This window comes from Crocodylus porosus, unplaced genomic scaffold (assembly GCF_001723895.1).
Source record: "Crocodylus porosus isolate Cpor-Errol unplaced genomic scaffold, CroPor_comp1, whole genome shotgun sequence".
NCBI classification, from domain to species: Eukaryota; Metazoa; Chordata; order Crocodylia; family Crocodylidae; genus Crocodylus; species Crocodylus porosus.
Window position 1 is genome coordinate 15,254,580 of NW_017728923.1, and position 24,027 is coordinate 15,278,606.

General features: G+C 38.5%; 2 protein-coding genes across 2 annotated transcripts in view; one reads left to right on the forward strand and one right to left on the reverse strand.

The window, feature by feature from the left end:
• NUBP1 (nucleotide binding protein 1) overlaps window positions 1-9,563 on the forward strand; it is a 21,869-nt gene extending 12,306 nt beyond the window's left edge. The window contains exons 5-11 of the mRNA XM_019540099.1: window positions 821-853; window positions 1,583-1,673; window positions 2,793-2,947; window positions 6,484-6,594; window positions 7,951-8,053; window positions 8,854-8,937; window positions 9,396-9,563. Of these exons, the coding sequence (XP_019395644.1) occupies window positions 821-853; window positions 1,583-1,673; window positions 2,793-2,947; window positions 6,484-6,594; window positions 7,951-8,053; window positions 8,854-8,937; window positions 9,396-9,439 (621 nt within the window). The 3' untranslated portion in view covers window positions 9,440-9,563. The remainder of the gene's footprint in view (window positions 1-820; window positions 854-1,582; window positions 1,674-2,792; window positions 2,948-6,483; window positions 6,595-7,950; window positions 8,054-8,853; window positions 8,938-9,395) is intronic.
• Window positions 9,564-9,662: 99 nt separating this feature from the next.
• TVP23A (trans-golgi network vesicle protein 23 homolog A) lies at window positions 9,663-24,011 on the reverse strand (the record flags this gene model as incomplete). The annotated part of the gene is made up of 7 exons (XM_019540100.1): window positions 9,663-9,915; window positions 11,013-11,072; window positions 12,045-12,173; window positions 14,070-14,198; window positions 14,873-14,962; window positions 17,040-17,184; window positions 23,914-24,011. Coding segments are annotated over 6 exons (651 nt in total), but the record flags the coding sequence as incomplete, so codon positions are not given.
• Between the last annotated feature and the right edge of the window lie 16 nt (window positions 24,012-24,027).

Consider the following 24,027-nt stretch of genomic DNA (forward strand, 5'->3'; position numbering starts at 1 on the left):
GGCGGAAGCACTGGGCGGGGGGGAGGGCTACGGCAACTTTTGGGGTGGCTGTAGCCTACCCTGTAGTACCCCCTCTCAGCATTGTCACTACCCACCAGGAGAGCAGCCCCAGCCCAACTACCTTGCTGGGAAGAGCCCGGTGCTGCCCCTGGCCCCAGTCTGCAGTGGCAGTCTGCCCTTGTCCCATGCAGAGATCCAGGGAACTTGCGCAACCCCATGCCTCCCCAAGGGTATGTGCAGGAGCTGCCCCCCAAACAAGCCACTCTGGGCTCTGTCCTGTGTCCCACCCTGTCCTGGCTGGGCAGCATCTGCCCCAGCCCTTGCCCTACTCCCTTCCTCACTCTTGGGGCCTCTATGCTCTCCCCCCATACTCTCCCAACAGACTTCACCAGATGCTGCCGGGCAGACCACATGCATGCTGCCGTTGTGTCCATGCATGTGGCTTTTATCATGGACATTATCAGCCATATCAGACAAAAAAAGCCAATTGCTGATAATGTCAGTTTTCCTTTTTATGGGTGCTAATACAATATGGACCATTGCATCAGTGCACCTCTACTAAGAAGCAACCACGATATCTGAGGGATGTATTGTAAATTGTAAGGCAGCATGCCTGCAGTTTTTACTTCAGTAGAATGTATTGTTTGCTGAAGAGTTCAGGCATTTTGCAATTTCTTAAGCTTGGCCATTTGACTGTCCAACAGCATTGATTGGACAGCTTGTTTCTGAGCACCAAGCTTGAAATATAGCTTGTTTTTGACATAATTTGTATATATGCTTCTTACAGAATTATTTTTTAACTTTATGTTTCCATTGTCAGGTTCATCAGAGTGGTTTTGGATGGTCTCCTGTGGTAAGTTAGCTGTGTGTGTGTGTGGACTTTGTAAAGCTTTTCATTCTTCTTGTTCATATTGTTTTTTATTTAAAGAATTATTCTTGAGGCTCGAGAGAGAAGAGCAAGTTCTGCTCTTTAAAAGACTACTTTTTTAAATCTTAAATATTAAACCTAGTTCAGTCTTAAATATTTAACCTAATATAAAATATTAAGCTTTACATTTCCTTTAAGTTCAAATAGCTTGGCTTTTCAAAATAAAAGGTAACTTTTCTTTTTTTCAAAAGGAAAAAGTTTCTGCCACTTCAGTTTGGACAAAGAAAATAGAATAGTCAGGTTCATTATTCTTATTTACCTACATGATACTTCACTTTTCTAAATAGAAACTATTGATGATAGCATGGCCCCTATGAGCCAATGAATATCAGCTGGAGGCTAACAACATGCAAACAAACCCCCCGTTATTTAATTACCGCCTCCAAGGTGTATCCTGCAAACAGAAACCTCTGTTGAATGAGGAAGGATGTGGTGTCTTACTGACATGCCCCCAAAAAGATTCTGCAGAACATTGTTGTTGTAATTACAGTTGGTTCTGTGAGTTTAGGAAAGGCTCTTTAAGATATAAATGTAGTCAGATTATTGGCTGTTGTATAGAAATCATGTACAACCTTTTACTCATGAGAAAAAAATGAAGTGAACAAGTTAAGTGCTCATAAAAGTTAACTTAATATTCTGCTTCCTCTCTTTTAGTATGTTGAAGAAAACTTAGGTGTCATGTCAGTGGGATTCTTGCTTAGTAGTCCTGATGACGCTGTTATCTGGAGAGGGCCCAAAAAAAATGGTCTGTACCTTGTGTGTATTTTCAAAGATTGTTTTATCCATGGTGGTAAACTACTGCAGTTTGGATAATGCTTCAGTTTTTTCCTATAAAATTTGGTTTGGATTAGGTGTTACTGATGACCGTAGATGAATGGAAATCAAAGATTCATCATATGATCAAATTAAATATCTTGAATATTTCTGACAATAAAATGTAAATTTTAAGTTTCAGACAGGGTAAGCATTTATATTTGTTGACTGTTGCTAATACAAATCTATATTAGCTTTCAAAATGATTCATAACTTGGATATACACGAGTATCAAACATTTAAACCTAGATTCATTGAAAATCTGAAAAAGAAATAAACTTTTCATCTGACTCAGTTCTTTAAAAGGAAAAATAAGTAGGTAGCTCTACCTTAATTGGTTAATAATTCAACATGTAAACACACATCACTTTTTACATGTGTAAAATAAAAATAAACTGATACAGAGGGAGCTTTGCAGAAAACCTCTCATTTGTTCTTTGTTGATTAACAGTGTATTTACCACACTCCAGCAGACTCAGTTAATCAAGTCTGCTCTGATGCACTGTAATTACAGCACATCAGAGCAGACTTGCTGCATGTGTATAGGCACCCTCTATGTCTAATACAGTGATTTTAAAAAAAAGTCAAATTATTTTATTTACTTCATGTGCAGCTTTAGAAATAACAGTGGTTTCACAAACAACACAATAGCTACTGTTCCTCTCCTTACCTTGTCTTTGATTGCAACTAGGCAATTCTGAGGCTGGACATGAAGAGAATTTAGCTGACATTCATTTGTGGTAGCTCAGCAGGAGCCACCAGGAGTTAAAAAAGGGGGGGTCACAGAAGCCAATAGATGTTTTGAGTAGTTGGTGCCATTTTTCTTTAGGCTACATTTTCAGAACCAAATAGATCTTGAAATGACCCCTTGAATAATAGATTTAATGGATCAAATTCTGAAACTGTATTCAGCAAAAATGCTCAATAAAGTCAAAGACTTTATATTGGGAATTTCTAATCATGTCTACCTTAAGTTAACAGCAGAACTGTATGCTTACTGTTCTGAATGTGAAGTTTTGAATTGTCAAGTTTTTTACTCTAAACATTTTAGGATTGATCAAACAGTTTCTTCGGGATGTGGATTGGGGTGAAGTTGACTACCTGATTGTAGATACACCCCCAGGTACTTCAGATGAACATCTATCTATTATGCAATATCTTGGTGCAACACACATAGATGGGGCAGTTATAATCACCACTCCTCAGGTAAGAGAACTGTAACTTTTTAATAATTACAGGTAAATTCCGAGGCGCGTATTATTTAATTCTAGAAAAAATGGTTATAGCAAAGTCTAGTTAAGATGATAGATCTGTCATTGAATGTAGACAATACAGTAAGGTAGAGTGAGCATGTCTATCTGTGAGAGAGGAGGATTTAAATGGTTTTAATGCCATTGGAATTTTCTTTGATCAGTTCAGGAATACAGCCAGCGTGATCCCATCTGTCACAAAGTACTGAGTACAAAACCAAAGTTTTGAGATCTAGTATACTGTCAGTTTGCTCTGAACATCAGTATGTTGATTTTAAACAAAAATTAGCTGAATAAATACCATGCTGCTCTGTGTGGCATTTTGAAGTCTTCAGTATCATAAAACTATGGATATATAGGGCTGTCGAGAAAACATTGGAAAGCAAGAAAAGATTTAAGATGCTAGGGAATGTTGACTTTTTAAAGGAAATGGAGATTTTGATATGGCTTCCTTTCTTGTGATTTAAAACAAAAAAAGTTATTAGGATTGAGGTTAGTGGCAGGAAACTAGGAAAATTAGAGAAATAGAGCTGAAGACTGGCAGGTTTGGGTCTGCTGTTTAGTAATAAACTGATAATGGCAATCCAGCACACAGTGGAACCAGCTACTGCAGTAACCACTGCCACACACTCCCCTTGGGAAAAAAAGGCATACACTCCTCAATATCTAACAACAAATAATGATCAAGTTAAGCAAATGGAAAGGAGCTATATTAACCATAAACTGGAAGGGCTATATCTGCAAGGCTAATGCAGCTGTCTGCCACCAGCCGTTTCAATGAACTCAAGGATGGATGTCATATTATTCATCCTTGAACTCAAACAGCACCTCAGCAACTGTTTCCCTATCAATTCCAAGAAAATCTGCATAACTGCCTCCACTAATCCCACTCTAGGAACTTCTTATGTGCTACCTAAGATGCACAAAATACCCTGCATAGGCCCATCCTATTTAAGCATACTACCATCAATGGAGGAGTATCTGCATTCCTAGGAACCATCCTCAAGCTGCTTGTTACTTGAATTTGTCCCCATGATTAGACTTTCTTAATAAAATCCACAACACAAACCACCTCTTTGGCACTAACATCCTTGCCCCTATAGACATCACTGGCCTAGATGCTAACACAGAGGGATCCCACCATGTCTAAAGTATCTACAAGACCACAAATCACTCTTAGATTTTTCAGCTACAACATGCTGTGAAAGTCCCCCATTTTATCTGCACCAAATGTGCCAGTTGTGTTGAGACACCTTTAACAAGACTTTGGAAAAATGTACTACCAAATCCATGCACTGTAGATTAGTGCTGCTCAACCTTCTGGCCAAGAGTTGGATCCCATGCAAGGAATTAGCACACTGGCCCAACCCCATGTACTGGATCCAGCTGCAGAGAGACCCTGCATAACGGCCCCACTGCAGAGTGGTGATGTAACACAGAGCATCTCATCATCCAGCCTGAGGTCTCCCCATGGGGATGGAAATTTGGCGACAGGAACAGTAATTAATGCTTCCACTATCTAATTTTTGAATCTGTAGGAAGCCTTGTAGCCTGCATGACACTGCTTCACAGGCTGGAGGTTAAGCACCCCTGCTGTAGGTGCAGTATAGATGACATCTTTGTTATATGGACTAAATGCCTGGGAATCATGATTGTAGGCTTGATTTCCATGGTCAGTTTAACCCTTACCACCCTAACGTCAGCTTTTGTATATAAGCCATAATCAACCTAAAGAATGGCACTACGAAAACCATATGCAAAAAACCCAAAACCAAGCCACCAGCCTCCACAAAATCAGTAACCACCCCAAACTCAAGAAGAAACTTAATATCTGTAGCTACATCTTCAGATATCACTGCATCTGTTCTGATAAGAATGGTGAGGTAGGTTTCATGAACAATCTAAAAACAAGCTTTATCTAGCAAAGACACTCCAAAAAATACTTCATCTTTGAACAAGCTATTCAAAATACCTTGCACAAATCTAGCAAAATATAAAATTGTTAACCTCCACTTGGTTATCGCATACCATTCCACATTGGAGCTTATAAAAATATAATTAACAGTTAAGTCATACTTGAAGAGGGTGACACTTTGAAAGAAATTTTCTCAGGTGCCCTTTTCCTGCTAGCTCTCCTGCCTTCTGAACAAACACCCCAACCTCATCAAAATCATTGTTAAAAGCCAAACCTCCACTGGCCAACACCCCGTGAAACAAGAACTTATCTAAACAAATGCAGAACCTGCTGACAGATCTCTACTGCCAGCGCTATCCATGCTTCCCACAACAAAAATATTAGAATCTAAGGGATCCTATGTCTGCCTATCACAGAATGTGATGTACCTCATCCAGTGGTCCAGATAACCTGATAGAAACTATGTGGGTGAAACTAAATCATCACTACACTCTAGACTGAGTTCACAGAAAAACAGTAAAAGATGGAAAATGTCGTCACCAGTGTGAGGTACATTTTTCACAGAACAACCACTCTGTTTCTGACCTCCAAGTCATTGTCCTCAAGGAACCTACACACTACCTTCAGAAGACAGGCCTGAGAATAAAAATTCCTAACTTTATTAGAAACTATAGCCTTAAGAAAATACAGTCTATGTTCATTACACCTTACCTGCTCCTACTAATCTCTCTTTGCTTCATCGGTGATAATGGCCATTTTTCAAGTAGTTTTATTGCTTAACAGTTAGGTTTAACCATAGCATCTGTTCTTCACTTGGTCTGTAACTGGTTCAGATGACCATTGAAGCAAACCAAAGTTAGCTGCCCACCTTGCGTTTTAAGTGGGCAAATTAATTCATATATGGGAGAGCTGTTAGTAAAAGATATCTCATCTCATAAATACTTCTTGCTTATTCTCTGGATACCCAGTATGGATATTAAAGGAACAGAGAGAGAGGTGGCAAGAAACAAATGGAGTATTATGAAGGAAGTGTATGTAAAGAATGCAAGGTTATGTGATTGAAAAAAGTCAGTGGGAGATGATCTCCATTACTTGTGTGAGAACATTTTGAGTTGCTGTAATGTATTTCATTTTAATTTGGAAATAACAGTAAACTGCTTCCCCTTTGTCTTCTCAGCATTCTCACCTGATGTCTTTCTCTATAACAACAAGAGGAAAATATTTGCATAAGTTCTATTTTAAAGAACTAAAGCTATTAAATGAATGTAGGTGATAAAACATTGATATGGCTGAACTGGCTTCATTGTTTCAGTCAGATTTAAACTTGTCAGAAGAAAACTGAAGGAACAGAAATAGTTTGCTTTATCTTTAGTTCACATCAAGTCACAAAATCTCTTTTTCTAGTGTAATGGACAGTAGTTCATATTTTCAGAATTTGAATTGAAGCTATTCCATAAGAACTCTTCTTTGAACAGAGGCTTGAATTCTTCTTTGCTAGGAGGTTTAGTTTTGCAGGACAACTGCATAGGTGAATGATACCATTATCAAAATAACAATTAATCCTGAATTATTGACAGGAAGTATCCCTGCAGGATGTTCGGAAAGAAATCAACTTCTGTCATAAGGTTAAACTGCCAATCATCGGTGTTGTTGAAAATATGAGTGGCTTTATATGCCCAAAATGTAAGGTAATAGTAAACCTACTACCTCTATTCACTCAAATATGTCTGGGTATATGTATTTGGGGTATGTAGTTAGTGATTGTGGGAGTGAAGGGGATTTTTTTTGGCCACGTCAGAATTGTCTGTTCGTCTGATAGCTGTTCATTAAGAGAATCATGTGGGAAGTAGTTAAAAAAATTAAAAAATCGTTTTGCTTGCTGCTGTTTCCACCAAGAACACATACACGTACATATATCCTTCAGAATTTCCTAAGGCCAGGGTTCCTAGATCTGTGTTTCTTCAGTAACAACACTGTGGAGATAGCAATTTCATCTTAAAGGCTTCAGCTGCTTTAAGGCAATTTAAAAGTTATGCGTGGCATCCATCTTTGAATAACAAGCTTGCTTTGAGATCTGTGTTTCTTATTAACTCCTTTTCTTAAATACCTGTCATTCAAAGGGCTCATTATCTGGCATTTCTTAATATCTCTTGTGAATGCAGCTTCTGGGATGTGAGAGACTTCTTCTGAAGTGCTGTGTGATCAAAAACTTGCCACTTCTCCCTTGCCTATTTTGCTTCTAAAAGTTTGTTCAAAATTTATAAATGTTTTCTTATTCCTGGCAGTTTCTCCGGGATAGAGTTCCTGATAAATCTTTTAAATGAGTAAGCTTAAAATACATTGTTTGTTTTTGCAAATAATTCTGCAATTTTTAGAATGGGCTTTAAGTGTTTTTTAAAACCACTCCCAGGCTGATGGCATGTACTCATTATAACAAACAAAGATTATGAGAATTAGGAGAGAAAAACAAAATTACAGTATCTTGCCTACCTGGAGGATTGGGCAGCAGTAATGACACAACTCTTGATTTCCTAATTAATGATGACCTACAAGCCTCTAGGCCATTGCCCACTTAAATATCTAAATGCTTGCAAAACTGGGAAGCATTTATCTATCTCAGGAGTCCTAGATATTGGATTCATTCAAAATTCAAGCATGTTTTGTTTTTAAATCCCTCACTTTTATTATATCAGCATTCAAAAACTTTAAAATGTGCATTGTTTGTAATATGCATTTTGAATGAATGGTAACCTTGAAAAGTAAAGGAGCAGTCTGACGCGTTATTTTCAGAATTTATACATACATATCTAAAAACATTTATTGGGGAAAAACTGATTTGTGTAGAACATCAATGTGTTTAGTGATCACATGCCAGGAAACTACTTTAATCAGCCTTCAAAAAGCCCAAAATGTTTAGTCTTTCTAATCTTAAATGGAATTTCAGTATCCCATGACGTTTCAGAAAATATTGTTATGCACAACTGAAAATGTTCTTAAAATGGTCTTGGTTGCAAATGTCTCTCTCTTTATTTCCCCCATTACAGAATGAATCTCAAATCTTTCCTCCAACAACAGGAGGTGCAGAGATGATGTGCAAAAATTTAAATGTTTCTCTCCTGGGTAAAGTGCCTCTAGATCCTCAGATAGGTAATCTTTATAGTGCACATTTTAAATAGGTAGAGGTGTCCAGTAGTAGTTTACAGTGCTCTGACTTGGTTTATCAAGTAAGCATTTAGTCACTATGATAACAATCTAAAAATCTCTGTTCTAAATACCATTTCCCAAAATGTTGATAAATGGAAAAATATTGAAAAGAGTAAGTTGTTTGGAAACGAGCAGTGATAGTCACTTTTGTAGCTATAAACTATAATAATCTTAGCCTTTACCTTTTATTGGAACATGTAATTTCTTTGGCAAGTTGTTCATTTACACTGAAGACTAGATGAAACCAAACCCATTAGAAGGAAGAACAAAATTTTGTAAATGCCACGGTTTGATAAAATGAGAGCTGTACTTTTAAAATTTCAGCTACAAAAGTAGTTCAAGTCATGAGTCATGTTGGAATTGTAGTGGATGTAATCTGATGTGCTGCCTAAAGATAATTAAATAGCAGATGACATTGTGGAAGTTAATGTAAAGCAAGACCAGGTTGGTATTGCCACATAATTTCCGTGAAATTAAAGAGCAGCATCCCATCTAGGCAAAAGAGAATGCATTTATAGTCTTTGATTTAGAAATATCAGGGCCTTAACACGATAAACTGAAGTAGTCAAGTGTTTTCTTATAAATACCTGTGAGAACTGCTACATGTAGCTCTATAGACGTGCCTGATACAGGAAGAAACGTGGTAAGAGCAGCAGACGCTCTTGATTCACTAGAATTAAACATCATTGGTGGAGGGTAACTTTTCCATAGTTAAGTAGTTATCTTAATTTTTCCTTTTCCAGGAAAGAGTTGTGATAACGGCCAGTCATTTTTGTCTGAAGTACCTGAGTCCCCAGCTACATCATCTTACAAAAATATCATCCAAAGTAAGTAGCTCATGCAAGGAAGCTTGTGTTTGGATACTTCTCCCAGCTCACAGTAGTTACCTTACCAAAATGTCACACAGGTGCCTACAGCATGACCTTAGTCAAACCCCACCATTAATAATCCTTTAATTGCATGCATTTTGTATGCTTAGTTTCCAAAAATTTCCTATTCACTTATTCTGACAACTAGTTTTAATACTTCAAGCAGGCATTTAAAGGGAAATTGGGTAATTTCCTAATCAGTAATATTGTATGATTTAGTTTCATATTCTTACTCACATCCACCTCCAGAAGAGTAGGCAGATAGACAGTACTCAAAAGGGCATGTAGCATGTGAGAAACTTTTTCAGTCATTTCAGATTAAACAAGTTAGTTTGAAAAAAAGCAAAACAACAAACCCTAAATTCATGGAATGTCCAAATACTAAACTCAGTACTATTTTGCTTGCTTCTTTTCAGGAATTCAAGATTATTGTGGTTTACACCAATCTCAAGAAAAGTAGATCTGACTAGTGAATGGATTTTATACATATTTCATATTAATTATAGGAAAATAATTTATGTCCTCAATTATCAGAATCAAATGTAAAGAGTTTTCTATTTGCAAATAAATTTTTTGGTAATTAATTGCTGCCTCTTAATTTTCTGTTTTTATAGCTTGCTGTTACTGTAACACACTAATGGCCATCTAATCCAGTTGATGCTTTAAAGTTATAACTGTTACAACACACGCATAGCATTTATTCAGAAACTTACATATTAAACAGTTTGTTTTCATTGAAACATACATAATGTGTTCCATTTACCCAAGTCATTTAACTATTAGTATTTTCTTCAAGTCTTCTGGAGATCAACTGTTGTGTATATTTCCATGCACTTACTGAATAAGATCACTTGAAGACATTTTTCCTTCGACTAACAGACTTTAGGCTGTAGTTTTCAATTTAGTGTGGACTTCTCTCAGGACTACATTGTCTTTCTGGGAAAGGAAAATGATGACATTATCTAGTGGGAAAATATCACTAGCCATTTTTACAGAGGCAGTTTCTGTGTTAGTCTTCAATCAGCCAGCAGGGCAGGGTAGCACTTTAGACACGAACTAGTTCAACAAGGCATAAGCTTTTATAAGCATCAGTCCACCATTCTACCTTACCAGTTAGCTTTCATAGCCAGCAATCTGTTTTGTCAGATGTTAATACCCCTCTGAACCATTTAGTCTAGTGGTTCTCAACCTTTTTAGACTCGAGACCCACATCAGAAAATGCTTTCACTTGAGTTGGCTTTTTTTGAGTATTGGAAAAGTAGCGCAATTCTGTTGCAAAGAACATAAAGACCACAACAGGCCAGAATGTTATATGACACTATGGTTTCCTATTTTAATTCACCAGGTTTATTTTGTGAATCTTATGTAGCACCCTGGCTGAAAAAAAATCACTGAGTTAGTCTCTAAGGTGCCACCCTGCCCTACCTTCTAACTGGCCATCTTTAGACAAGATGATGTTGTTTTCCCTTATCTGTAATAGTTGCACTCTGATTTCTTCTAGTTGGAAAAGATTAATTCCATTTTCTTTCAAACTAAATCAGTTCAAGTTTAACTATATGGTTACCCAACAAAATGAGGCGAGTTTAGGGAAACTGCCAACTCCAGAATGTAATGAAAGAAAAGTTTAAGCCTGAACACTGACTAATCTCTTGGTAATTTAAGGTACTGAATGCTTAAGGCCAGTACTGTGTGGTCAGAAATCCCCCTTTAAGATAAGCTGATAAACTGCTTAAACTGAAGCAAGGAATCCTTGCATAGCAAGATCGAGAACTTGCCTTTACCTTGACTTAAAGATGTAGATTTTCTTTCTGACTCTGCCTTTTTAATGTGTTAGTCTGTATTTCTTTTTCTTATCAATTTTAGATCTGTCATTAAAAAGACTCTGGACAACTTTTTTTCTTGTCCAGACACATTTTGTAACTACTGCATAATGCTAATATCAATATATTTTATAAAAGTAATAAAGACTTTTCATTTAAGAAAACAGGTTTTTTAATCAGGTTTTCCTGCATCAACCCTATGTATTTGCTCACCTAATGGTTGTGCATTTCCATACCCTTCAAGACAGACTTCTGAAATTCTTCTCGTCTGTCCTGTGGAATGAGCAGAGGAAACTGACGTTTTGTGGCTGCAAAATCCCCATGCTGGCAGAAAAAAATTATCAGGAACTGAAGCGCTCAGTTGGCCCTCATGGCTGCACCTGGGCATTTGCAGGAATCATTAGCAGATGCAGCTGAGAGGACTTACATTTTCTTTAAAAGGAGCAATGGCAACTTCAGTGGGTTGGTAAATCTGCGGCTTGAAAAAGGAAAAATAGCTAGCTCCTGGGGTGGGCCCCAAGAAAATGGAAGACCAGGACCAGCAAAGGTCAACCCTTTGAACAGCAAGGAACCATAAGATGCTTAAGTAAGGTGGGGTTGTGTTTTGAGAAAAAAGTGTTGCTTAGGTACCCCAGAGGATTAGGACTTAAAAAGAAAAATGTGGTGTTGAGAAGCCATAGTAGGTAGGCATGAGTGTTGGGAATTTTCTGGATAACTGCTACCTGAGAAGGGGTGGGGCTAAATATGGGGCTGGAGTGCTGAATTTCAGGAGAGGCAAGCAGACCATTACAGGGCCTGAAATAACAGGAGAACACAGCTGTGGTGCTATAAGAGGTTGCACTGGGTAGTGGATCACTCTCCCACATTACTCAATATCCTAAAACCAGAATGCATTGGGAAGAGTTGCCATCACATTCTACACTTAAACAAATCTGCTTCTATTGACTCCAACCTAGAGTGAAAAATTCATAGATTTCCCTCTACCAAAAAGAAGACCTGTAACTGTCCTGGAATTCATTTGAAAGTTAAAGTCCACCTTCCAGGGGAACACTTCCATATATAGCAATCCTTTTCAGGACTGCTTCAGACTTTTCTTCTTCTTGAGACTACTTGCCTCTTTCTCCAGTGAATCAGTAACTCTAAAATTCCTAAATCATCCATGCAAAATGTGAATCATCATGTTCAGTTTAATTAAAAGTGGCTGTATGTCTTGCAAATAATGTTGGTTGTTATCAAAACACTTACTCTTTGAAACATCTGCTGTGATAGGAGTCTGGAAGTTACTTGGCTGATGCTTTTTTGTCCTCCTAATTTACAATGGATGTATCCGTATAAGTTAGCAGTTTGAAGGGAGATTCCAGCTATCACAAGAGCCTAGAAATAATCAAAAGTTTAGGATGATTAACATGTACGTTTAAACTGCATGGTCATTTAAACCATTAAAAAATTACTTCCAATAATTCAAATTTTCATTTTGGAAAGTTAATTAGTAATGTAGTACTCCTTCATACTATTTAACTATTATTTAACACATCCAGCTGCATAATTTGTTCGGCAGAAATAATCTCTCACTTCTCTTCTAGTTTATTTCCTCTGGCTACAACAGAAAAATTTTAGACTGGAGAGCTAAACCTGTACTACTGGTTGCTGGGAGTTGAACTAAAGGGATGACTAGCCAGTCTTGGAGGGGTGAAGTTAAGAATGATAATACCTGTACCCCACCAGAGGGATGACCTCTAGCTGGCAAGTAGAGATTCTATACGTTAAGGCTTCCACTGGATCTTTGCGACTTAAAGATATCACGAAGTATAAATCTGACTTATTTTAAAGGATTCAGGTTTTTTATTTCTTTTCATAGATTTCTAGGGTCAGAAGGGACCTTGTAGATCATTGAGTCTGACCCCCTGCTCTAGGCAGCAAGTGCACTGGGGTTAAATAACCCAAGCTAGCTGCCTATCTAATCTCTTCTTGAACACCTCCAAAGTAGGGGAAAGCACTACCTCCCTTGGAACCTGATTCCATATTTTGGCAACCCTCGCCATAAAGAATTTCTTCCTGATAGCCAATCTAAATCTAATCTCCTTTAGCCTGTGGCAATTATTTCTAGTAAACCTGAAGGGCACCTGGTAAACAGTGTCCCATATTCCTTGTTGACCTCCCTCCCCCCCCGCCCCCTGTGAGTTTGTAGACAACTACAAGATCACCCCTCAGCCTTCTCTTGTGGAGGCTGAAGAGATTCAGCTCCCTCAGTCTGTCTTCATAGGATCCTACCCGTAGCCCCTCAACCATGAGTAGCCCTTCCCTGAACCCTCCCAAGGTTATCCACATCCCTCTTGAAGTGTAGCGCCCAAAACTGGACACAGTACTCCAACTGCAGCCTGATCAATGCCGCATAAGGGGAAGTATCACCTCCCTAGACGTGCTTGTGATGAACCTGCTAATGTAAGAGAGTGCAGTTAGCCTTACTTATTTCCTCATCACATTAGTGACTCATGTTCATTTTTGCATCAGCGAAGACTCAGATCCCTTTCCACTGCCATGGTACTCGGAATAGTACTTCCCAGTCTATAGGTTTATTGGAGATTCTCTCCCCAGGTGCAGCACCTTGCACTTATCCTTGTTAAATTGCATCCTATTCTGATCCACCCATTTCCCCAGTCTATCCAAATCCACCTGGATTTGCTCCCTGCCCTCCAGTGTGTTAACTGTACCCCATAGTTTCGTGTCTGCAAATTTGGACACCAGTGCCCACATCTATCTAGGGAGAAACTGCACCATCCACCACTGCTCTCTAGGTGCATCCCATAAGCCAGTTTTTCACCACCTTACTGTGAAAAAATCCACATCCCAGCTACTCAGTTTGCTTGTAAGAATTGGGTGTGACACTGTGTCAACAACCTTTTTAAAGTCCAAGTAAATAACATCTATCTCCACCCCTGCATCTACGCACTTTGTGACCTGGTCATAAAAAGAGACTAGGTTAGTCAGGCAGGATCTGCCTGCTAGAAACCCATGCTGATTTCCCCTTAACATTGTGTTGTCCCCACAAATGTGATCCTTTATGATTTTTCCTAAGGTCTTGCCAAGAATCGAGGTGAGGCTAACCAGCCTATAATTACCTGGGTCCTCCTTCCTCCCCTTCTTGAAAATAGGGACCACACTGACCCTTTTCCAGTCTTCTGGGACTGTCCTGAGTGCTATGAGCACCCTCTATTACAATGGTCTATTACCTTCAAATTACTTGCAGTTGTTGCTGTATGACATGCTTACCAGCCACTTCAGCTTTAAGGAAAACAAGGTGCTAAAAAAGAACAGGGTCCAAATAATGGGGCAGATAATCAGACCAAGCCAGAAGATACGAGCTTCAACTTCAGTTGAGGCAGCAACATTTGTAGAAACCTTTAATAATAATCATCATCATTAATAGAAATAGTAGTAATAGTAATAACAGAGTAACAATAAAGTATTTTTCAATTACTGAAAAAAGCTAAACTGTTTATCAATACTTGGGTCTCAGGGCACTGCTTTCAGAGTTAAGTTGTATTCTTGTTTTTACTGCTGTTTATATTTAGGTTTATTCTAGCTGACTAGTTCTTTGTGGGGGACTATGAATTTTTCTTAAACTGGAATTCAGTTAAACAACAGCAATATGGAAAATACACACGCACACACAACTTGCAAATACTACTATTTTTATACACACAAAAATATGATGCAGGTCCTTAACGGTGAGGCACTGAGACATTATTTTGTTGAGTAATTAGTTAAGAAACTAGCATTTAGTCTGTTTGTTAGAATGCATGTCTATGTTCAGAAATCAGAAAGGAAGTACTCATGAACAGTGAGATTTTTACTTCATAACTACTCTAAAATGATGAAGTACCTTGGAATTGGGATGTTCAGCAAATTGTACTGCCTAAGAAGTAATGTCAATGATATTTGTAAATAGATTAATGTACAGCATTTTTTTCCAGTGGACCATTCGATAGTCAAAGAACTTAATTGTATCTAGTATGTCAGCTTTCCTGTCTTAATATATTTGGTAAATTGTGTATTGTTACTACAGCTCTTACCTTTTTTGCTTCGAATACCCAGTGGCTTTTTCCATCTTCATCAATCTGATTCCACCATCGTAGCCCAACCAAGAGTCTTCCAGTAACATTCTAGGATACAGTCATTGCTTAGTAATTCACATAACTCACCACCAGTCTTTTCTAAGTGCATGATTTTGAATGTGGACATTTAAAATTAATGTTTAAAATGAGTTCTCAAACCTATGCCAACTTTCAGGGCAGGGGTGAAGGTAGGGGACATGTTAACTTGAAGGCAGGTAAGTTTAGAGGCCTCTATTCCCATTTAAAAATAGGAATTGGTGCTAAAGCATTATGCTTTGGATTACAGGGGGAAATCTGCCTGCCTTTCCCAAGCAAGATTAGAAAAGTTGTTTATGAGGGGACACTCCCAGGCTTTGAAAAAGAAAGGGGAAATCCCAATAAGATATAAAACGCACTGAAAAACTGAACATTCATTGTAAACAAGCGAGTTGCACAGATTCAAACAAACAGGCTAGACATTAACCTTTACATACAAATAAATGCTGTAGCAATTTTTTACTATATTAGACATTAATGTGCACAGGAAAAATAACACATGCATGTCTTGTTCTACCTCTCCTTTTCAGAAGCTCAAGATTTTTTTTTTAGTAATGTTACATACACTACAAAAGGCCTAAGCTTAAATTAAAATGCAATCTAAACTTCACTATTTGATGTAAAAACAGTATTAATTAATTATTTTGAAAGAAAATAAGATATTTTGTGTGGATAGGGACATCCATATCATTTATAGGTCAGGGTTAAAAAAAAGTCTCAAGGGGTTTTTTTGTCCTGGTTCCCCTAAAAAAAAATCCAAGATTTTTTTTACGGAGATGGTGCTAGATCCAGCTCTCTAGTCAAAACATAAACAGAAAGCATTGAATAGATTAGAATTAGGTTTATATTTTTCACCTTTTGCCAGCAATCTTTAGATTACAATTTTTTTGAATGACAGAATTTTATTTCAACAAAATGATTTTTTCTACAAGGCTGTTGTATCCAGAAGACCCACCATACCAATGCGACATTACTACCTTCTGCCATTCAGATTTTCGGATAATGGCCTAACTCAGGGGTGGGCAAAATGGCAGATCTGGCTGGTGGCCGGACTTTCTTAGCAGCCCCTGCCCATGTGGCCAGTTTCCATGGAGACCCCAGGTGCAGTGGTGACATGACAGCATGGGGCCAGGGTTTCCATGCACTGGCAGGGCAGGAAGCTGCTTCAGGGCTGGGGCTGAGATTTTTGCAGCGGTGACAGCACGGTCTGGTGCCACGGCAGAACCGCGATCCACTGCCCTGGCTCCAGACTATGCTGTCACCGCCACAAAATCGCCTGCTTCCTGCCCATCTATGTGCCCTGCCAGCATTGCTGGGGCCGGATTCCATGGAAACCCAGGCCCACACTGTCATGGCTCCACTGCACCTAGGGTCTCCATGGAAACTGGCTGCAGTAACACAGTGCAAAGGTTACTGGGAAATGGACTAACCTTTGCACTGCTGCAGGCCTGATCTGGCCCATGAGTCAAACTTTGGCCACCCCTGGCCCAACTGGACCTCTCTATAAACCAAACAGGGACTCTGCGTGTGCAACAAAATTCTAGGCAGGGAAAGAAGTCTACTCCACCTGCACAGATCTGACTATTAAGCCAATGGCTTGGGTTGCTCTGTAAGTAATCCTTTCTAGTTTCCCAGTTCTTGGATAGCTTAGAACTATACTAAGCTTATAGGTTCCTTCTGCAGTTGTTTCAAATATTTGGTTTGGTTTTTAACTTCAGCATGCTTAGACTCTGGACTTGTTAACACATAATTATAGAAAATGAAAAAGTATCCAAAGACTTTTATACCCCCTGCTACCATTTTTCTTACATTAACTGCTTCTTTTGAGTCTCAAACCTGCTGCAGTTTACACTGAATAACTAGGCCAATACTGAGGCACTGGGCTACCTTATCCAGTCTCAGAAAGAGGCCACAAACATATTACCTCTAAGGTAACTTCCTTACTACTTTAATATTTGTAAATGCTGTTCCCATTTTGTTTAAAGAAAAAGATTACTGAATTCTTTGAGTGTATTTGGGAAGTTTTTGTTTTTTCTTAATTGCAAACAAAACACTTTCAAGCTCAATTACTGGTTCAGAAATGTCTTACCTTAACTGACCAAAAGTCAAAGGACAGAAGGAGGAGAATAGTGACAAAACAGGCAACAAAGCTTTTGCTGAACCAGTCACAGAACAAGTAGGTAACAATAGCACTCACTCGGAAAAACAGGTGGAAAAAGGTAGCCAGTGGATGCCTAGGAAAACAATCCAGAACACTTACTAACTTATGAGACAAAGAAATAGGATTATCATGCCTACTAATGATGGATGCACTTACACTTATGAAATGCTCCTGTAAATTAAATTAAATTTTCAATAGCATCTGTCAGTTTTCAGTTAGTGGCTGCTATGACTTGTCAAATGCGCACTCATATATGTACTTAATTCAACAAAGGCATTGTTTTCCCAGTGGTCTTCCTTCGCTTCATACAGAACAATAAAATATACACACTTTTTCATCAAGTTGTATCTGTTATTTCCAAAAGGAGCCCATGTCAGCACTATGATTTTAAAGCATCCAAATGTCAGTTAAGTACTTTGATCTGCTCAGTATTGCACCAATATTTCAATTAGCACAGAAGGGCAACAAAAACAGATGTGCAAGGTAACAGCCAGATTTATTCTATTGAGAGCTGTTTTGAAAACAAGACCGTCTTAAATTATAAAAGCTTTATATTTGAAATGGATATACCTTTTACATGGAGACCATTTTAAACTTTAATAGTGATAAAGGAACCTAAATACTTTAAGTACTCACTGTGAGGGGCAGGTCTGAACTAGAGATACTAATGAATCTCTATCTGAATCAGTGCTTATTAGTTCCACTGGTTTCAACTGATACAAGCAAATACACAAAACCTAATTTTGCCCATTTGGAAATGAGGAGAAATGCTAGAGGAAGGAGTATCATTCCTGGTCAGTAGGAAAGCTATTTCATTGTCTTGCGTCTATTCCACCTTGCTTAGACAAGAGCCTCCATCTGAAGCAATATACTGTATAATACACTGAAATTTGTATGGTTTTATACTTGCTAATCAAGTTCACCTGCCAATTAAAAAAAAAAGTCAGATTTATCCCTCCTCTGATTTGTCTTGGGCTGACTAGCATTGAAACTGGTGGGACAGTCATTTACACAGTGTGACTAGCGATGAACTCAAATTAGCCCTGACTAAGGATGTTGGGGGAGGCATGGAGCATCATCTCAGTACTTCAAAGTGCAGCAATGGGTTTCTTAGTCTGTAGGGCTAAAAACAGACAACCACCTTTATTTGCATTTGAACACTGTATCTTGCAGCAAACCCAGGGCCTTAGACCAACAAGCCCCCTGTCCCACATTAAGTACCTGTGAATTATTCTAATTAACACTTTGCCTCTGAACAATCCTGGCTAATTTGATTTAATTACCATCTTAGTGTGTAAATGACTGTGCCAGATATATGTTGGTGCAAGTCATATCTTTAGTCAGGGCCACATTGAACCAGTTATCTGTTTTTAGGCAGAATAAAAGGCCTTAGCTCAGAAAAAATCCTACCTGTTTTTAGCTTTAAAAGGGATTCCAGTTTAAGGTTCTGCTACTCACTACCCTGGACTAGAAAAAACACATGAGGTATCACCAATTAGTCCCACTGTCCAATTTGCAAAGAATACCAATATGCTATGTACAAGACTGCTGCATATCTCATTTTTGATCCTCCAAAAGAGACATGAATTTAACAAATAAAAGCAAAGCCTTAAATTTGAAAAGTTGCAGTAATCATGGGGAAAAGAGCCACTGCTGGGTTTATAATACTAAGTTTAATGTTGCCTGAATATAAAATACTGGAATGGTTTCTATGAGGCCCCTATTAATTAGAACATCTAATAAAGTGAGCCTTTGCCACACAAAAGCTTGTGCTATATACCTTAACCAAAGTAGATATACTGTGCAAATCTATGCTGCTTTCTAATTAAAAGCAATGGTAAGTGTTTGGAGGATAATCAGTTTGGTTCAAGTCAGAGGCTATGGGAACACTGATTAGTAAATGAAAATATCCAGCTGTACTAGGACATTGACAAGACAGGTAAAGCAAAACTTATGGAATAAGTCTTATTCATAATGAATAAATTAAATTACTTCTGCAAATGAATAGATGTTATGTTTGTAGATGTTAAAAGTTAAACAGAAGATTACTTGCAACTCAAGAAAATAAGTGTGAGGGCCAATTCATTATTGCCTATTGTGTACAATTATCTGTCTATACATCCTAAGTTTTAGTCTAAGCTTTGAGTTACAAGTAGCTATGTTGACTTCCCCAGAGTCTAACATTTTAAAAAGTTATGCAATTATATATAAGGCTGCTATTAAGTGTGACAAAGCAGTGTTCCCTGTTAATTTTCTACATCGAGTCAATTTACAATTGTAGAGGGGGGGGTTATTCCTGCCAATCTGCAAACTAACACTAGAATCTAAAAACTCACTAATCAACAGCAGTAACAGGAATTCTGCAATCTACATTTCATTTGAGAATTGTTTAGGATATGCTTGTAAGACAGAATAGTTCATGCTTCTAAAACAATGCCAGCAATAAAATGCTTGCCGAAGTAGTGAGCTCACTTACATGGTGAAGTAAGTGTGATGCTGGGACAAATCCAAGCAAACAACAGCATTTTATATTAATCATTCAGTTGATCATACCCACATTAACCTCAAACTTTCCCCTTCTTGGTTATGTTAACCATGTGACACTGAGTGGTGTTTTTTCAGTTGCTTGTGAGAGAAATGACACAATTAATGAAAACGATCAAAATCTTAAGTCTTTTATCTGTGTCTTGACTTCAATCCAGTAGGGGTATTTCATGTTGGTTTTTTTTTGTTTTAACAGCAATTCAATATAGGCAGTGTAAAAAGTTTTAGCTAGATAAGTCATTGTTAAGATGTCTGGAAAAAATGCACAAATCAAATGGACAAGTAACACATAACACAAGACCTTACATAATACTGGAGTTAACATTTCTCTGACTTTGCACGTTGATGGGTAATAGGGACTGGTTTAGATTTAGGATTTTTTATAGGAGTAAGGAATAAAAGAAGACTGTTTATTGTAAACTTACAATTTTAGTTTTGCACAATGCACCAAGGCAAGCAATTAAAATATAAAACTAGATAATACTCTTCAAGAGCAGATTTGTTAATAATTAATTACACTAACTTGAGTGTTCTTCCCCTACAAAGGATGTTTTTAGAGTCTTTCATAGGGAGAGTATGTACAGAAAAGCAAAAGGACTTTGATTTTCTTCAGCCTGTGGAACAATGCTGCTACTTGTTTCACTTCCCCACAAGACACACTTAGCTCCTTTGCAGAATGGAACATCACCATTTTTTCTTCCAAAACAATCCTTCCTCTCATAATCCTAGCAGGCAGCTTACAAAGGAGCAAAGATGAGATGCATACATCCTGTTACAACTGTTTTAAACTGTAGATGTCTCCTGAATTTGTAAAATCCACACAACAGAGAAACTTGTACTAGGGAAACTGTGAAAACCAATCATAAAATAGCCAATCATGGTTCAGGCTTGGCCTCCAGTGGGAAATAAAAGGAAGGCCTGAGGAATCTGAAAGGAGTTTTACAAGTAACAGGAACCCTACACTGTGAACTCCGACAGTAGGCAATTGTAAGTAAAGGCAAGCCTAAGGAAGGGCTAGTAATAAGGCTAAGAGATATCATATTTCAATTTTTTTCTTTACTGGCCAGGAAAAACATCACTGTTAGATAACAGAGGGGTCTACGTTGCATTCAGCTACAAAGTGATAAATGGACAAAGAGTAGGCTAGTTTGTTTTATGGTTCTAGATCCCCATTAGCTTCTTGAGCTATTGTATCAGAACTATGATCTTATGTGGTGACATTTCTCTCTCTCAGAGTTGAGTGTGAAGTGGATCTATAGGGGGATGAATCCCTTTTAAGATACCTTTCCCTGCAAACGAAATCTAGGTGCAAGAAGCTTTCATATACTATCCTCTGCAAGTCTGGCAAAAAAGTTAGAAAAATTGCTTTATGTAATGCCAATGTCTCTCTCCTAGTTGTAAGAAATGTTTCACAAAATCTCCACAACTGTATATTCTGGATATGTTCTCCCATTAGTATAAAGAGATGAGGTGTATTTTTCTGTTTTTTAATATCAACTACAATGAGTTCCCCCTTCATGGGAAATTCAGAACGTAAAACCACAACAGCAAGGGAAACAGCATAAATCTGTCTCTCTTATAATAATTTATCACTGGTTATAGAAGTCTGTGGTAAAAACAGGAAGGCAGATTAAAATAAAATGAAAGGCAGCATATTTGGCTGAATGATGATTGATTGATTGCTGCCTCTAAGTTCCAGCAGTGGCAGACTTCTCCAACTTCTATTACTATGTTAGACAACTGAGCACAAAAAAACGAATATTTTGTTCAACAGTTTGATTTATGTTCATTACGGCATCCTTCTCTGTTTCACTCTGACTGAATTACATTGACCAGTTTTAGCTGATTTATAGAAGTTGTGCTGACCAAGTATGACTTACTGTTGAGCTTGTAGCATATTGGCCTTTTTTATAGGGACTTTAGTTGGTCAAGAATCTATGTATTAAGCTAGATTTCCAGACTTGGTTGGGCATGAACATTAAGCTCAAATAATTCTACATTAATATATATTCAACCATTATTCCAAAGGATTTCAACCATTACTTATTTCTTTAACTACCTACTAACATAGACATCAGCTGTCAAAATATCTGTTGGATTATATTTCTTTTACTTCTGAGCTAGCAAATGAGTTTCTAGTTCCCTTTTTGTATACATAGGTTTCTTAATTTTAAAATTCCCAAGCAGATAACAGTGATAAAGTGGATGTAATGAAGGCAACATAAATTGTATCCCTCTTGAACAATGAGAAATGTATAGCTTCCTAAATCAATCCATAGGTAAACAAAATTAGTCTATACTTAGGCCACATGCAAACATTCAGTTTCTCCTGGGGGAGTTGCTGCTCTCCCAAGAGAAACACTGAATGTACAATGTTGAAACTCTAAAAGCACAGTCTTACATTTTGAAAAGGTAAGCATAGCCTTCTGCCTACACAGAGCCCCTGTATAGACTGTCTGGGCACATAAGACAATTGTGTGTTTTGATCTAAATTTAAAATGTAAGAAATGTGGGAATAAGAGGAATGGGGAATCTTTTTGTTGCTTTGGGTTAAGTATACTGCTGGTTTCAAGTCACTTTCTTTCCATTTTGTAATCTGAAACACGTGACTGTGAGATAAGCACAAGAAGATGTAGGGAAGGAGACTAAGTCACATTTAGTTTTCCACTTTCTAAAACATGAAGAGTTTTAGGAAACGGGAAAACCATCTAAAAGCACCAGGATAAGCATGCATACACTGAGACATAACCAGCAAAATATAATTATTCTTCTCCTGTAGTACAATTTAAGTGTTACGTGCTTCTAAACTTAAAAAGCTTAGGGCCCCCCCTGGAGCAGTTCACAAAAAAAAAAGGTAGAGGAGGTGCTCAAGTATATGTTACAGACACTGTGAGCACAGACATGACCAGTGTGCTTGCACTGAAGTCAGACAGAGTAGGGCAAAATGGCATCTTCGGCTAACTGGTTCAGAGAGGCATAAGCTCTTGTAGGCAACAGCCTCCATTGTCAGATGATGCTGTGAATGGACTAGCACAAAAAAAAAAAAAAAAAAAAAAGATTTCATGGGATGCAAATTGGCAACGCTAGGTTTTTCTAGTTATTATAACTATCCAACTTGCAATGGAAACATTGTTAAATACAATCTATGTAATTTTTATAACCTATTTTGAGATGTACCGGTGAAGGGAGTTGCAGATGTTTAAAAGGAGGAAGTGAAATCACTCTGATTTAAATCAGTCAAGACTGAAAAGCTAAAATCTTCTGTTTTTATCTAACCAACATTTTATTGTTGTACTCAAGCAAGAGTTTCTACTTTCCTGCTCTTGAAAGAAGAGGCAAACATTTCAGCAATGTTACCTTTATCCCATATTGCCCTAAACAGGTGTAGAGTTAATTTAGTCCCATGAAATACATTTCTAGCTACCACAGAACACTAAACAATAGTAAAGACCAAAAAATAAACAAAAGCTTATTTTTAGGTTTATTTTTAGGACAATAGGCTGCCCTTTAAATTTTCTATTTAATTAAGTCTGATGTGGGATTTAATACTCCACAGTAACTTGGTGTAGCTGAGAGGAGCTACTGGACTAAAGGCTACTGCTGGGAGGATGTTTAACTGGGGGGGGGGGGTGAATGAGCAGAAAGAGGTCACAGAAACAGCCATGCACAGGGACAGGTGATTCCTCTCGGTGTGCATTTCTAGGGCACTAGCATCCTCAGTCTTATAGGTACCCTCACTGCGTGCAAATGCATCAGCGACTGGGCCATGCACACCCTGATGTGGCTGCTTATTTCCCTGAGCACCAAGCAGTTTTGCACCATGTGAGACTGACCAAAGGGGAAGTTAAGACAAGGTGGAGGGAGGCCCGAATGTCACCCCATTGTGAAGCAGTTCAGCGGGGTGCCCTCATCCTCTTTCCTTTACTGAGAATTTCAGAAACTTAAAAATAAACTTCTGTGGGAATGTGAGAAACCAGCTTACCAGCAAGAGCTTCTGCTTTGCCTTCCTGTGACACAGGCGAGGGCACGGGTCTGCCCATGTGGCCGGGTAGGCACCCAGGTCTCGGTGCCAAGGAGCCTGGCTGACCCAGGCAGGCGCGGATCGGGCCTGCTTCATGGTCACCCCGATCCCTGCCCTTCCTGTCAGCACAGGGGCCTGGCGCGCACCTGCCAGTGTCCCCTTCGCCACCTCCACCAGCCCCTGCCCTTGAGGCCCCGCACGGCTCCTCGCCCTGCGGGCCCGCTCGCCGCCCCTCACCTGATCCGGGCTTTCCTCAGCCTCAGCTCCTCCTCGGCGCCGAAGTCCAAGGACACGTCCTCGGTGTCGTCCCCCAGGGGCTGCAGCGGAGGGACAGGGCCCGGCCGTCACGTC